General features: G+C 37.7%; 1 protein-coding gene across 2 annotated transcripts in view; it reads right to left on the minus strand.

Moving 5' to 3' along the window:
- Positions 1-16,371, minus strand: part of LOC113106181 (T-cell immunomodulatory protein-like) — a 124,453-nt gene that overhangs the window by 15,347 nt on the left and 92,735 nt on the right. For both annotated transcript variants that reach the window (XM_026267855.1, XM_026267854.1), the window contains exons 13-14: positions 11,244-11,287; positions 6,845-6,923 (exon numbers count right to left, since the gene is read on the minus strand). In XM_026267855.1, the coding sequence (XP_026123640.1) occupies positions 6,845-6,923; positions 11,244-11,287 (123 nt within the window). The remainder of the gene's footprint in view (positions 1-6,844; positions 6,924-11,243; positions 11,288-16,371) is intronic.

Here is a 16,371-nt window from a genome sequence, read left to right on the forward strand (position 1 = left end):
AAATCCCAAACCCACATAAACACAAAGTGACAAACAGTCACTTCATTAAGTCCGAACCTACCAAGAGATCTAGAGAGCAGCGCTTACAATCCAAAACCTGTATTAAAAAACACATTATATGTAACCAGTATAAACAGAGAAGGTAGAAAATGGGAAACCAACACAAATAATTTGCAGTCCAATTAAATCATATTTGCAGTGTGAAACCTCAGAGAGTTGGAAGGTGTGCAACATCTTGCCATTAGAAAAATGGCAACCACTTAAACAAGACACCATACATCTAAACTACTATTCCTTGTGATCCTTGTAACTCTAAAATCTGATATATTCAAAGTTGTTAATATGCTAAATTAATTTGATATTCAAAATTATTGTAATTTATTTATCTATTGTGTGTGTGTGTATTTGCAATGATTATTAATGCATGGTCAACATATAGTTCTGTTAATCACACCAACAGAGCGGCTTTGAATTTTCAATCTTGTAAGAGCAAGACAGAAAGAGAGCAAGCATGAGTGGTAATTATAGAAGAAAGAACTGCATTGGGTCAGATGTCGGTCTCCCTATATGTGCACTGAACGTAATGAAAGGACTCTCCTAGTGGAAAAAAGAAGGCGTTCAGATCAATTACGGAGAAAAGAGGCTCCAACAAAGGTCATTATCACAGTCATTCTCTCTACTGCTCTTCATGGGGAGGAAGCAGATGATACAGTATATGCGATGAGTGTGAATGTGCTCTGTTTGTGATTTTGATGGATTGGAGTGATAACCAGAGACAGAGAGGTGCTAACACCAGCAGAGATCCTCTCTTTTACTCCATTACCATGATGCTCCAGCTCACGATCATAAGGATATATGTACTTGTCGTTGGCATGAGAGTGAAAACTGAGTGTTTCTGATCACAGGAGAGACATTGGAAAAAAAGAGCAGGAAAGAGGGGATAATCTTGTTGGCTTTTGAATGGGTGGGGGGCTATTTTTGCTCTGGGAGATTCAGAAAGGGACAAAAGCTGTGATCAATACTAATCGTAGCTCTCAGTCCAGCTGCAGCTAAACTACACTTCACGACACGTATATGAGAGTGTGAATGAGGAAGAAGAGAGAGAGGAAGAGGGTGAATGTTATCACCTAAATGTGTGAGAGACAGAGACCATTCTTGTCATTTCGGAAAAAAACAAGCCCACTCAGAATCTGTACCTGCAGTAAAATTCTAATAATTCTATAGAACTGTGAAATTAATTCACCAGGTTCTAGAAATCTTGTCTTATTAAACTGAGTGGGGACCAAATATCTTGGACAAAACTTTTCTTTCTTTGCTTTTTTCTTTTTCTCTGTTTGTTTAAATTAAGATTTAATAAACAGTATTAGGTGAATAATTAGAAGAAAAATGTTTAACTGAAAAATCATTGTTGATTATTGACTCCTCAGTTAAAAATATAGATATAGTCATTTAATTGTTTCTTTAGCATTAAAATGAATATGTATACAAAACTAGAAAACTAGAAAAATTCATTATTTCACACTAAACAAAGGAACAGCTAAATGTATTATTCATTATAATGGGTTGGTGATGCAACTGTTATTTACATTTCCATTAAAAGCTGCTATAAATTATTATTATTTTTTTTTATAAAAACAAACAATTAAAGTTTTAATGCTAACACTTTAGATTAGGAAAAATATTCCTTTATTCCTCAATAAACTCCCGATTTTCTTATTATTAATAGGAAGGTAGTTGTTGTAGTGGTCAGGTTTATAGAATAAGGCATTACTATGTGCTTTATAAGTACTAATACACAACCAATAAGTACTATGAATCTTAATAAGCAACTAGTTAATAGAGAATAGTGTTCCTTAATCTATGGTACTACCATTTTAATTGAGTCACAATGCAATTTATAACAAAAATTGTAAATTTGACTGATTTATATGTCAATGAGAGCTAGCAAAAACAGTCGAAATCTCAGCTTTGTTTAACATATCTGATCTAGTTTAAAATCAGTCTGCAGGACTCTGCAGACATTCCTCCCTAAAATCAATGCAGAGAATGCTAAAAACTGAGCAGATTCCATCTGTGCCTGAATATGAGTGAGCAGGACGTGTAAGAGTGTGTCTGTGTGTGTCCCTCACTGTGATGATTCAGAGGGGCTGTTCATTATACAGCACATTCATTTGGCTAATTAATGAGAACAGTCTCAAGCCCCATATTGATCTGCATCTTCCTCTCCTCGTTCTGCGTCAGCCTCCTCTCTCCCTCCTCTTGTGTCTGCCTCCATACTTCACCTTTTTCTGCTCACATTCTCTCTGTTTACTTACAACTCTCATTCATTAGCTTGGTACTGCAAGGGTCAGGCCAATTATACGAGCATGAAAACAAACCCTCTGAAGTACCTTATCATTCCTGATAGGATTTGAGAGGATGCCCCTCACTCCACCTTCTCCAAATGCAACTTTACCTACAGGCTATCCAAATATTCATACATAAATTCCCACTCACACATAACAAGATGAATAAAAAGATGATAACAAATGCAGTTGATGCAAAATTTGACAAACAATATATTTTGTGTTATATAGTTTTTGTATTAAAATATTTTAATTTGTGATGGTACTCCTTTTTAATTGGTAGACTAATGAATTTGTCACAGGTTGTTTGAGGCACAGGCCTAATGAACTTGTAATTGGTCTGAAGAATATTTCTTGCTGGAAGAAGAGATGCTAGTTTAGAAACTCTAAGTTGCTCCACAATTAAGCCAATTGAGAAAACTCAGTCTAATTTGTTCGGTTTAGTCGACTCGGTTCATTTCAGATAATTTAATAGCAAGATAACTCATGTGGGGAGTGCAAACTGATTTAAAAGGGAGTTATTTTCAATGATCCAGTTAAAGTAGTATTTTTCTAGTTATTTTAAACTGTTGTCAGGACTGCACATGAACAATGTTGCCTTCATGGGATCTGAGGTTACTTTGTCCTCGAATAGAGAGAGGGAGAGCGAGAGCAGACAACAGCAGAAATACCGCCGTCCCCATGTCCTGCGCTCGAGTCTAAATGTGCAATAAGTCTTGCTGTGCTGTGTTTCATTACTGGCCAATGAGAGCCAGAGGGAATAAGGGCCCTTATACAACCTGGCCTGTTCTCCCCTCCGCGTACAACATACACCCCATTACCGTACTTCAGCTGACCCTGGAAACCCTGCCACTATCTCTCCAATTACAGCAGGACATTGATCACAGAACTGTAGTTAGAAGTTCAGCATCAGAGCACCGAGGGACGATGGGCCGCAGTGTCTCTAAGCTCTACTTACAGTTTCTGTGCTGAAATGGTGATTGCTTTTATTTATCTATTCCTCTGTGTTTTCTGTGGGAGTGCCATTAGCTCCCTGTCACTCCTTAACTCTTCACATGGTAACTGTGCGGGGGATAGACAGATAGAACGACAGATAGCTAGAACCATAAAGAGACAGAACCACAGATCTACACAATGATAGATAGAACAACAGACAGAAAGACACCATGACAGAAACAACAGATACGTGGAATGAAAGATACACGGAATGATGAATAGAACAATAAAAAAGACAGAACAGACAGAATGGCAGACAAAATTAAAGGTTATTACTTCATTACAAGTAGAACGATAGAATGATAGATAGAATGGCAGACAAGACAGATAAAATGAAAGAGACATAAAACTGCACATGGCCATAAAACAACAGAAATAAAACAATAGATAGAAAGACAGACAGAGTGATCGGCACAAATAATTTTAGGGATAAATAGATGAGACAACAGATGGACATAAAACCTTAAATAGATAAAAAGACAAGATAGAAATACACACATAGATAGAAAGAAAGAATGACAGAAAAACTGAGAGATACAATGATAGAACGTCATATAGATAAGACTCATCAGATAGGATAAATGACAGACTGGCACAGACATATAGGATAGACAGAAAGGCAAAGACAGAGAGACAGATACATAGATGGATAGGCAGACAGAGAGACAGACAGAGAGAGAGAGAGAGAGAGAGCAAATTCCTAAGAGACAGATAACCAGCTCTGTGAAACACACTGGCCCCTGACCTGAACATCAAAACAAACCTGACTCACAGCAGGTGATGCCAGAGACTCATACTGAATTTAATACTCAGACTATTAGGAAGCAAGCACAGCCAAACACTTCTGCTCATTTGTATTCTGTTTCAGCAGGCGTACAGGATGACAAATCAAAAACATTATTACTGTGACATTTCATTATAGACCAGTTTGTCAGCATATACCATTTTAGTCTTTTTTTTTTATGCTCAACAATGACAATAAACAATTATAAATGCTCTGTCTGTGTATAGAGGTGTGTTTTATGACTTATGTATGTATCTCCAGTGGTGTATTGTAATGAAGTAATAATACTTTGTTACAGTACTTAAGTATTTTTGGGAGTATTTGTACTTTGCTTGAGTTTTTATATTTCAGCCAACTCTTACTTCACTACATTTCCTAATTAAAATGTATACTTTTACTCCAATACATTCCCCCGAAGCATATTCGTTACTTACTACAAAATAGTCAGAAGTCAGAAGAACACGGACTGCAGGAAAGCAGGTTTGATGAGTCAGTGATCTGGCATCTGCAAGTTAGACTCCTAAAAACACCTTTGCTCATGTGCAAATAAGTGCGTGCACAACCGCAAATGATTAATTTCCCCCTCAAGTCGAGTCTGGGGTCTGCGATAATATGGTAAGTGTTGTTCAGTGTGGGCGCTACACCGAGGCTAGAGGGGGATCAGTCAGAATTTTTATAACACTGGTTTAGCCCCATTTCTTTATGAAGTAACTCTGACATCATCAATATAATTTATTTCCTTAGCACTATTTCTAAGTCTATTAAAACTCAAAATTCCGGGCATTCTTAATTGCAGATGGCAAAAATACTTCTGTATGGTCTTGTGCTTTGGAATGTAGTGAAGTAAAAGTTACTAAGTTATTTAAAACTATTCCAGTAAAGTACAGATACTTGAAAAATGTACTTAAGTACAGTAATGAAGTAAAGCTACTCCATTACTGACCACCAGTGACACCGTGTGCAGAGCATTTTAAAAGGACAGGGACTGGTTCCTGTGAGAGTAGCCTACAATGCCCGTGTCTCTTTCTATAAAGTGGGGCAATTTCAACTTTGCAAGTACAGTCTGGGTCTTCTGACTCACAGCCTGTAAGTACATTTTCATATGTAAAGGATTTGCCAGTGACGATTCAAACGTGAGTTTTGAGCAGTGTAGAGTAACTGTTACAGCTTGTTGTTTGATGTTTCTCTGATTACAAATGCAGACATGGTATGTTTACGCAGTGCGATAAGCAACGTAACACGTATAAAGACAGTATAAGTCATTACAATCAGTTATTATACCCAGTAACACAGTATGTTAAGGGGCATAACGCTTCCGTCACATGCTTGAGGCATTCAGCCAATCGCAATGCACTGGATAGCTGGCCAATCAGCGTAGACCTTGCTTTTCAGAACGATGAGCTTTGTAAAAATCAACGCGTTTCAGAAAGGCCGGGCACAGAGATGAAACAAAAATTTACAATATGTGGAAAATAATGTTTTTTGAACCTTAAACCACATAAACACATTGCATTACACCAAATAATGTTCTTTTTAGCAATGTCATATGACCCCTTTAAGATAACAGAAATTCTTGCGGTTTCCTGGCTAGTGAAAGATTGCTCAATAAAAGAGGAAGAAGGGCTATAATTTCACTGGACAGAACTCAAAGGCAAGTTCAAAAACTCTGGTCCGGCTTTTAAAAGCAGGACATAATTCCATTTTTTAAAAAGAAGATATCAGTTTCTTTTACAAGCACGGAGCACACAAGTTCCCTAAAATCCATTATTTCCACTTATCTGAGGATAATTTTTGTCCTTTTAGCCATTTAGTCATTTATCTTTGAAATGGCTCTGTCACATTCAGCTCTCTGTTCTGCTGAGGATCTTTAGCACAGTTCACACACACACACACACACACACACACATACACACACACACACACAAATGGACCGCACAGAAGATGCAGACACGCACATGGCCCAGTGGAAGCACACAAACAGAACCACAACATGAGGGAAACATTCACTCTGTTTATGTAATGCTTCCACTGAGAGCTCAAGGTCAGTGATGTATTTCAAAAGAGACTTCAGGAAAACAGCCGTTTACTCCAAAGTGATGGAGTTCTGTCAATGCCTTGAGGAATTTAATCTTATCTGCTCTTAGAAAGGTGGAACGGGGTCATTCGTCATTGCGTCTCTGATCTTGAACTTGGTCAATCAGATGTCCTTGAGGGCCAAACAACACATAACTTATGTGCGTATAGTTGTGTGTGTGTATATATATATATATATATATATATATATATATATATATATATATATATATATATGGCTGCTTTCACAGTTTTCACTGCAATCCAATGTGGCTTACAGGCAAGAAACGCATTTATGCAATTCCTTACTTTCAACTCAAACATAAATATGATTTTTTTTCTTAAAAACGAAGATTTCTTATCATGAATAAATTTAAAATAGGGCAGTTCTCCAGACTTCACACAATGCACAATCCCGGAACAGACTTTAAAATGAACACCAGAGTAAAGTTTGGCCAAGAAAAGCTTTTTATTGGTTCATTCAAAATCCCTCCTAGTTTACTTTAGTCCGATTCCTAAAAATTTGACTAGTCAAGTCAAATGACTGCAGAGTGTTGAGGTTGACTTATCTTATCTCACTGAGACAAAGAGATATGTGTGATGCCTTTCCCATCTAGTGTTCATCTTTTCTGAGCTGTGTACTCACCAGATGCGTTCTTCAGATAACCGTTCGAGTCCACTGACGTGTACATGACATACGGGCCTGGCTGGTTCACACCAAAGGGCTGTGGGATAGATAGAAGGGATTAATAACAAATACAATGCACATACAAAGGTAAATATTTGGCAAATGCCATTAAAATGATAAAATAACTCATAAAATGTTGACATTTTGCAGGCCCAAAAAAAGTGATGTATGAAGTATAAATCACTCACTAACCAAGCAGCTTCGTGAAAAAAACTTAAACCAACTGCAAAATCTATGTGGGGAAATCCTTCGCCCTCTAAATGAAGCGATTCAACCACATATCCAACTATATCATTGAATTCTTCCTGGGAAATGTTCATGGCAGTAGCCTGGGAAATTGCTCATTTGACTTTGTTTCTTGGCAGACTGCTACAATCCAGTAAATCTGAGCTCCTCTGACTTCTGATATTGGTCTGACGGTGATTATGTTGAACCCGACTGCTTGTATGCAAGTGTGTGTGTGCTTTTAGTCAAGTCTACACAGATCACCACAGGTTACACAGGCCCGGCTCCAGCCTCCTGTAAATACTGAGACACATGAGAGATGTCTATCAGCATCCAGGAGGAATGCGGGGCCAGCACTGGCTCAGCGCTGGGGAGATGGGGCAGACCTGCTTCACGCCAGCTTCTCAATTATGGATACTTTTCTCTGTGCAAACAATAACCCTGGGAACTGCAAATGAACAGCATGCCAGAAACAAGTGGGCATACATTTTTAAACAGATGTATTTGTGGGGCATGATTATGGGTGGGGAGGGGTGAAATGATTCCCTAGTTGTAAATTATGTTTCACCGTTGCTGATGAATCCAGCCAATAGACAATGTTGACAGGAAGTGAGACAATCCTGGAGCTGAAGCTCTCAGTCACCCAGTGCCAGACTGACATAAATGAGGGAGAGGATGACCTGGCAGAGTCAGATACAGATGAAAAACGTTCAGACAAACACAACAATGAGGGCAAACTACACGGCCAGAGAATCTGACGTCAGTGAGACCCGAAGCAACCCACAATGTTTTGGACCTGACAACCTACCCACCGCCAGCATCCATCACGGAGTTTATTATCCCACAGGGGAACCGGTTTGCAAACTATGGAAGCCTTTTTATTCTGACTAAATACACTATTATTTAAAAGTTTGGGGTTTCATCCTTTTTCTCGTCAAGGCTTTGTTTTATTGAAAACAGTAATATAGTGAAATGTTATTATGTTTTAATTTGAATGTATTTTGAAATATAATTTATTCCTGTGATGGCAAAAATAATTTTCAGCTGTCATTACTCCAGGCTTTAGTGTCACATTATCTTTCAGAGATCATTCTAATAATAGTTTTGTAGGATAAACAGAAAGTTCAAAAGACGTATTCACGTTATCAATATAATGCATTCTTCATGAATGCTGAAAACTAACTTGTTTACTCAAAAACTTATTGATCCCAAGCTCTTGAATGGCAGTGTATCTTGGAACTGCAATTTTGTTTTCTCGTAATTATGAAATTTAAACCTAAAACATTCCAGCTCACCTAATCTGCCCCTTAAAGAAATGGAGGTTACTTGTGGCAGAGCATGAAGAGCACCCACCTACTATTACCAAGACCTGGAGAACTGAAAAAGCAAAGCTTGAATCGCACATGAAGACAAAATCTGACCCAGACATGACTGCCAAACATAATGTCTGCAACTTCAGAATCCAGTTACAAAGCAAAAAATAACCTCCATTAAACTCTTCAGATTGGTTGAAACATAATAAACAACTGGAGGGCTTTGGGCTATATCAACCATACAAGGACAGGTGGATAACCCATGATCTCCCAGATGAAAAGACCAGAGAGCAAGAGACAAGAAATTAAGACTGAGCAAGCCAGAGAACACAGAGAAACAATGTAAACGTGGGAAGATGGAGAATCAGAGGAAACAAAGTGATGCATAAGACAGCAGAGAGGCGAGAAGCAGCTAAAAGGAGATGAACGGATACGTCACAAGAACTGGATTGGGAATAACAAACAGCTCCATGAGTGACTGCAACAGTGGGCCAAATATTTGAACAAAGAACCCCTAAGGAACTAACTAAGGCTTCCTCCAAACTAAAACCAAAACTAAAATGCTACAAGAGTTTCAGTGGGTCATTTTTTGCAAGCAACATATAGACAAGGAAATATTTCATTGCATTTTTGTTTCATGAATCATAGGCTCCAAATGAACTAGACACGAACAAAATCCTTTGTTTCAAGTAAATAGTTCATTATAATCTGACAGTAGACTTCAAATTGCCCGTTTCCAAATACTTCCACATTGCACCTTTAAAGTTGCAAAAAAAAAAAAAAAGAAAAAGAAAAGACGGATATAGCAACAGACCTTTTCTTACATATTGTGACATATACTCAAGTGTAATGGAGTACAGAAAATAAATAATGGAGAATGGAGACTTGGTTCTGTAAATTGGTTGTTAATTGGATTTTGGGATGTTGATCCCAAAAAAAGAAATCTGTTGTTTTTAACAGAAAGGTCAATTTATGACATTTCCATTAAACATTCCAAAAAGAGAGAGAGAGAGAAACATATGCATGCCTGAAATATTCACAGTAAGATCTAACATGCATTAAAATAGATATGAATAATAGTTTTGTGCCGACTTTAAAGAAACCAACCGTATGTGATCAGGCAGGATGTGCAACGGTGTTTATCATGCAACATTGGAAAAATAGGACAAATGCAAATGGCTATGATCTAGACCGCATGAATTCATCTGAACTGCACACTTCTACAACTAACATCCCTGTTTCTGCATCTGAATATTAATTCAGCGTGGGACTGTGTAACGTATGTCAGAGGTCCTGCTGGAGCGAGACAGGAGTGCGGCCCATCTTAAAGGGCTCTTATTTAATCATAGAGCCCTCTTCTGTCCACTGGCCTCAGGGCAAACTGTCTGCACTCGGCATATCACTATTAGTTAGAGAACCCATACGTGATCTGTGTGTGTTTGTGCGCGTCTAAAGTAGAGGATGAACGGCTGGGCAGAAGCTGTTTTATCTCTTCATTACGAAGGATGACGCTTAACGAACAGAGGTCTTTGAGTGTGTATGTGTGTGTCACTCATGTATTAACAGAGTAATGAAATGCTTTGGGACCCTGCCAAGAGCACGGTGCTACTCTAAAACACACACATACACACCTCTCTGTCACAGCTCTGTAGCTGTGTCTGAAATATATATATTTTAAATTGTGTACTATATAGGCTGTTAGTTATTCTGTTCATTCACTCTTTGCATTATCCATGTAGCATTCACTATATGTTGAGAACAGTGATTCAGTTGACAAATATGTGATTTCAGACATCTCTAGAGTTAAATCTATAGATATTGAAGAAAAGTCAAAGAGAACATAGAAAAAACAATAGACGGCGGGAGAGGCGAACGATGGACTGATGAAAGAAAAGAAAGAAGGAAACAAGGTACAGAAGAGCTCAGACAAATGGAGAGAGCGTAGAAGAGAGAGAGAGAAAAAACAAGAGTGAGAACATAAAAGCCTGTCTTCGCATCAGAATGAGGACAGCTTTGTGACACACTTGTCCCCGACCTCAACAGCTAACAAGACTGAGCTCACAGACATCCAAAATCAGGTTTCATGGTTATAAGAGATGCCTACATGCAGCGGGTGACTGTTACATACATTTTTTATAATTAACAGCATCGGCAGACGTTTTCCTATTTGGCCGATTAGTGTCTGAAGAGAGACTTTTGTTTTGACAGTGCTGAGAATTTGCTATATTGCAGAGAGAAGTATGCATTTTTTTACATGTTTATTTTTTTAACAAGTTTCCATTTCTCATAAAGTGATTGCTTTAGTAAATACCATGTGAAAACAATACAAAATGTATAACTAAATACTAGTAATCTTATATTATACATTAACTGATTTGATAAAAAAATATTACAACTGAATATTCTATTTCAGTTTTCATTGAAATGTAATTTATTCCTATGATGGCAAAGCTGAATTTTCAGCAGTCATTACTCTAGTCTTCTGTGCCAAATTATATATATATGTATATGTATAACTTGGGGCTGAAAGTCTTACTGTTGAAATTCAGCATATTTAACTCAAACGTATGAATAAAAAATAAATGAAAACTTGCTTAAGCTAATGTACTCAAAAAAACGAACATGCAATAGACAGGGACTGTGTAGAGCACTGTTTGAATTCTTCTGAAATCTGCGGGAACAGATTGCATGAGGACCTGGTGATGCCAAACACATGCCATTACCATTCCAGTTGAGTGACTGAGAGAGAGAGAGAAAGAGAGAGAGAGAGAGAGAGAGAGAGAGAGAGAGAGAGAGAGGGAGGGAGGATCAGAACTCACCTTGACATTTTCTGGACAGTCATTGGAGCACAGGCCACTGAGCACTACAGAGAGAAAGAGATAAAGACAGAGAAAGACAATCATAACTTTCTCCTACACATCTGGTCCTTGGATAAGACAAGTTGATTGCAGTGTCCGTATCAAATCCACTTCACAACACTCTGCTAAACACGGGCGGCAGTACATTCACCTCCTCTAATATCACACAATTTAACATCAACTCTGCTCCCACACACATCTTCAGCCAAGCATTATGCCTAGAGAAAATGAATTGGGCAAAATGTGCACTAAATTCCCACTAATGGTGTGAAATAAGAGCCAGACTCTGCTTCTCTTGAGGCCAAAATTGACTGTGTGTTAGAGAACAGCACATATGAAAGGGAAAGTAAAAAATCATTAATTGCTCATTAGTGGCACACAAAGAACCATCTGTGTACTTGTGCATCTGTCTTCATCTAAACACAGCATTAGATTTTTAAACTGGAATTGACAGGCAGCACTATTTACAGACACTGTGAATTAGAAAGTTCAGGCTGGAAGAACACCAGCGTTAACTTATATATATATAAAAAAAAAAGGAAAGGACGAAGAAAAAATGTGGCTTTTGAAAGTCTGTGGTGGAAAAACAAATTATTATCACTTATCATGCTTTGAAAATATATAGATTTCCTTATTTGCTTTGACAGACAAATGTTCTACATGAATTATTATGTGGCTATGGTTTTCAATGCGAATGTACTCTGGGGTGAAAAGAGAGGTGTGACATAAAGCCTGAAATAATTTTTCATTCATGCCTGGTCTAACTGTTTGTTTTATATCTTTAATGTATTTTTTGTTCTTGAAAGACAAGAACAGAGAGATATAGTGCATCTTCCCCTAGTCCTCCATGAATGAGTGAACTTGCTACACCTCTCTGCAATGTTTGATAGATAACATTCCATCACAGCACAGCCTTCTAGAAAGGCTAATAGGAAATGAAGAAATTTGGGCAACAGGAAATAGTGTAAAAATCTTCTGTTCCATGAGAATTTTTTTTTAAACTAATGTATGTTATTTACTGGTTAACAGCATTTAAAAACAACATTTTCATTCATTCTGGAACTACTGAAATAAATTTTGTTCCCATTGTCAAATACATGGTGGAATCTTCTTTTCTTTCTTGAAATATTTTTAATCATATTGAATAAACAGAAATACAGATAGCAATTCTGCAATGCAAATATTTAATTATACTACAGTTGTTGTTCTGCAAATGCCTAAAATAATATATTACATTTTTTAAAAGTATGAAATTGACTTTATGTATATGCCATAGCTCCTATATGGATTTCAAACCATATACACTACCATTCATTTTTCCTATTTGTTTTTAAAGGAACTCTCTTATACTTACCAAGGCTCCTTTTATTTGATCGAAAATACAGTAAAAGCAGCAAATAAAAAACTTGTTTTGTATTTAAATAATAATAATTACTCTTGTGATAGCAATGCCAAATTTCCAGCAGCCATTACATCAGACTTGAGTGTCATATACTCCTTCAGAAATCTTTGTAATATGCTGATTTGGTGACCATTATTATTTATTATTATTATTATTATTAATGTTGAAAACAGCTTGCTCAATGTTTCTGTGATACCATACATTTTTTTCAAGATTTTTTTGATGAACAAAGTTTTTATTTTAAATAATTTTTTTTGGTAACGAAGTAAATGTCTTTACTGTAATTTTTTATGAATGTTATGCATCCTTGCTGAATAAAAGCAATAATTTCTTAAGAAAAAAAGAAACTAAAACGTACTGACCCCCTGCAACAAACAAGTAGCTGACATCTAGATGAACAGGAATGCTAACAGATAACCTTCTGCAGGTATTAAAGACCTCACTGCGGCAGCATCCTGGTGACCTGAAGCTGTCAGATACATTTTTAATCTCTAAGGCTGGTGTTTGTGAATGCATAGCTAATATTGAACACCAGTTTGAACATACAAACTGACATGCCTGCACGTGAATGCTAAAGGATAAGGAAAGATGCACACATAGTGGAAATGTCTCTATCAATGACAAGCAACCAGCAGGGCTTGTGCACTGCACAGTCATGACACACTCCCACTGTGTCTGTTTGTTTGTGTGTGTGTGCATGTACTGCTGTGCAGTGCCCACCTAAGAGTACAGCATAAAACCATTAAAAGACAGAAGATTTAGCACTGAATACATCTAAACGTGCTTAATCCCAATGAAATGCCATTTTGTGAACCCACTGCATGAATAATGCACTTGTTTACTGTCAGAGCGAACTTAGTGTGAGTCTTCATACACAGATAAGACTCGACATTTGTCTCAATTCCTCCTGCAGGCTCCATTTGGAGATCCTGGAAACCTCTCTAATACAAAGAAATTAAAATAATCACACAGCGACAGTCCTGTCATCCATGTCCTGGGGAAATACAGAGCGGTAAAGTAAACAGTAAAAACGTACAATGGTTCATTCATCATGATAACATCTTGATAACTTTATAAAGTTACGTGACCAATTTCCCCGATTGAACGCCTTATCCCAGAATGCCTGACATGATTGTGTTTGAACAGCTTCAACTGTTTTTTTCTTTGTTTCTTTCTTTCTTCTTGTTGTGACAAAAGGAACAGATCCAAATTGTGTTGCAGTTTGTTGTTCCCCGGACACTGGGCGATTCCACAGAGTGAATCTGCCGGGAGTTGGCAGCAACAACGGCGTAGCTGTGATGTGATGGCTGTGAAATTGGACATGAGGCCTGCTGTTTTGTTCCGCACTGGTAAACCAGATGCCACCGACACTCTAAGTGACTGTGTCTCATGTCATTCATAACAGCTGCCCCACATAGACGCTCAAACACATCATTACACCATCAGAGGTGCTGGTGCACTACTTCATAAAGCTGGAATAAAACCTGTCACTCTTAATCTAGTCCATGAAACTGGTGACCAGGTGCTTTCAAAGTTGTGAGATCACAGCCTGGAGTCGGGAGATTACATCCATTACCTTACTCTAACCCAGGAGCAACACAGACGGCTTTATGATTGGCTCTCAGTCTCAGTTGAGGTCAGGCGGTGATTACAGTAACAAGCAACACTCTCAGTCCCTCATCACCTGATCACTTTGCCTCAATAAAAATAGAAAAAAATAAAATCTCCACACACTTAAAGCTGCCGTGTCTATGCTCAAATACTACTAATCCAGCTACATATGCAGAGAGAAGCAAGAAAACTATCATTTTGCAGTAATAATGTAGGTCTGTTTGTTTGAGCAGCCAGACACAGAAACACTGACAAATGGCATCAATTTGGGGCATGGCTATCTGTTTGATCGACCAATGGCAGACATGTGGAGAGGATTTATTAACTGCCAGGTTGTGCACCATTCAAAATTGAACTGAAAATGCCTTGTAAAATCTAGTTCTTGGATGAATTTGAACTGAAATGAAAGGTAAAACTCAAGGCAGTATATACTGTAGAAAACTATTTTTTTTTATTTTATTTGCAAAAGTAAAATTAAAATGAATAGTTTGAAACAAAAAGTTTGAAAGTTTTGAATTTTTTTTCCCAGACAGACATATAGAAACATAGATGGATGAATGTCACAATACAGTAGATGGATAGCTAATAGGAGGATAGAATGAAAGAAAGAATGATAGATAGAACGATAGACAGAACGTTAGAACATTTAGAATTTTGCACAACCTTGTCAGACCATAAAAAGACAAACTTGTTCCTCAAAATTAGCTGTCATCCAACTGTCGAGTTTTTCACTTTCGCTCCCCGATAATTTCTTTCTTTCTCTACTACATCTGACTAATAAGTCAAAACAAACTAACAAATAAAAAGAACTAGAATGACTAACAGGACTGATCTGAAATCACAGTGAATCATTCCTTAAACTCAATCCGCTATAGTGAAAGAAAAAGACCTTCTTTCATGGGTTCTCATGTGCAGTTGTAAGGTGTGGGTCAGGGGCTTGGTTTCTAGAGTGACAGACAGCAGATTCGCGGAAGGAGCTTGCTTTGGACTGAACAAAGCACGCAGATGTTCCTCATTGCGGCTCATCTGCATTCTAATACATGAACAGGAATGCAATCAGCTGCCATAGTTCTCCCTTTTCTGCCTATAGCCAACTCACTTACACATGCACACACCACAAACACACACTCCAACCGCCGTCTGTGTGTTTCTAAAGCACGCAATCACAGGAAATTACAGCACCTGGCCTCTTCCCTCCTCTGATACACTCCTGCTACCCTCTGACTGCTCACTCTGACTACTTTTTCTGCCTATTGAGTTGTAGCTCAGAGGGGAGGTATAAATGTGTGTTTAAGCATTTATGATTCTGAGGAAAAAAGGGGCAAGTGGGTGTTTTAAACATGGCAAAAGATAAAGGGGCTAGAGAAACGGATGTAAATCCAGGACAAAACTAAGGCTTCAACATATTACACATCTGTGATAAGGCACAAATTCTTTTCATGTTCAGCTTCAGATTTATGTCAAAGCACACATGGCCTTGAGGACTTGGCAGCATCGAACGGAACTAAATTGTTTATTTATTCCTCTGAGGATGGAATAACTGAGGGCTTCCCCGGCAATATGTAAACCATTGGGTACTGAGAGAGGGACAGGTAATTGCATGAGGAGGACAGCTTTCATACCCATAATTACTCTAGAGCACAGTAAACAAGGCAAGTTATTATGATCCACCGGTGTACGTCACCTGCCTTGCCCTAGTGGCTGGTGAGATGGATATTAGGTGAGTTTCTAGTTGTCAAAAAACTGTCCTTTTTTTGACACTATTACAGATCTATGGATATAAACTGTCTTCAACTGCTTTATAAAATTATTCACAAACTACACACACATTTGAACAGTATCTACAATATATTGTGGGTAAATATCCACCTTCACCAGTGCTCTTTTGATTTTCTGTCTTATAAAGTATCCAGTTATGCTGTGAGAAAGTGTGTACGTTCACCGTCCAAATGAATCAAACTGAATTGTGAACAATTTCAGACCTTTTTGCAGCCCTATATTCAATTGATTACATCAATAGTTATTCATTTATGAATCTGATCCTCACAATCGTTGATAGTTTTAATTCATAAGGCT

The sequence above is a fragment of the Carassius auratus genome, chromosome 7, assembly GCF_003368295.1.
Source record: "Carassius auratus strain Wakin chromosome 7, ASM336829v1, whole genome shotgun sequence".
Taxonomy (NCBI): domain Eukaryota; kingdom Metazoa; phylum Chordata; class Actinopteri; order Cypriniformes; family Cyprinidae; genus Carassius; species Carassius auratus.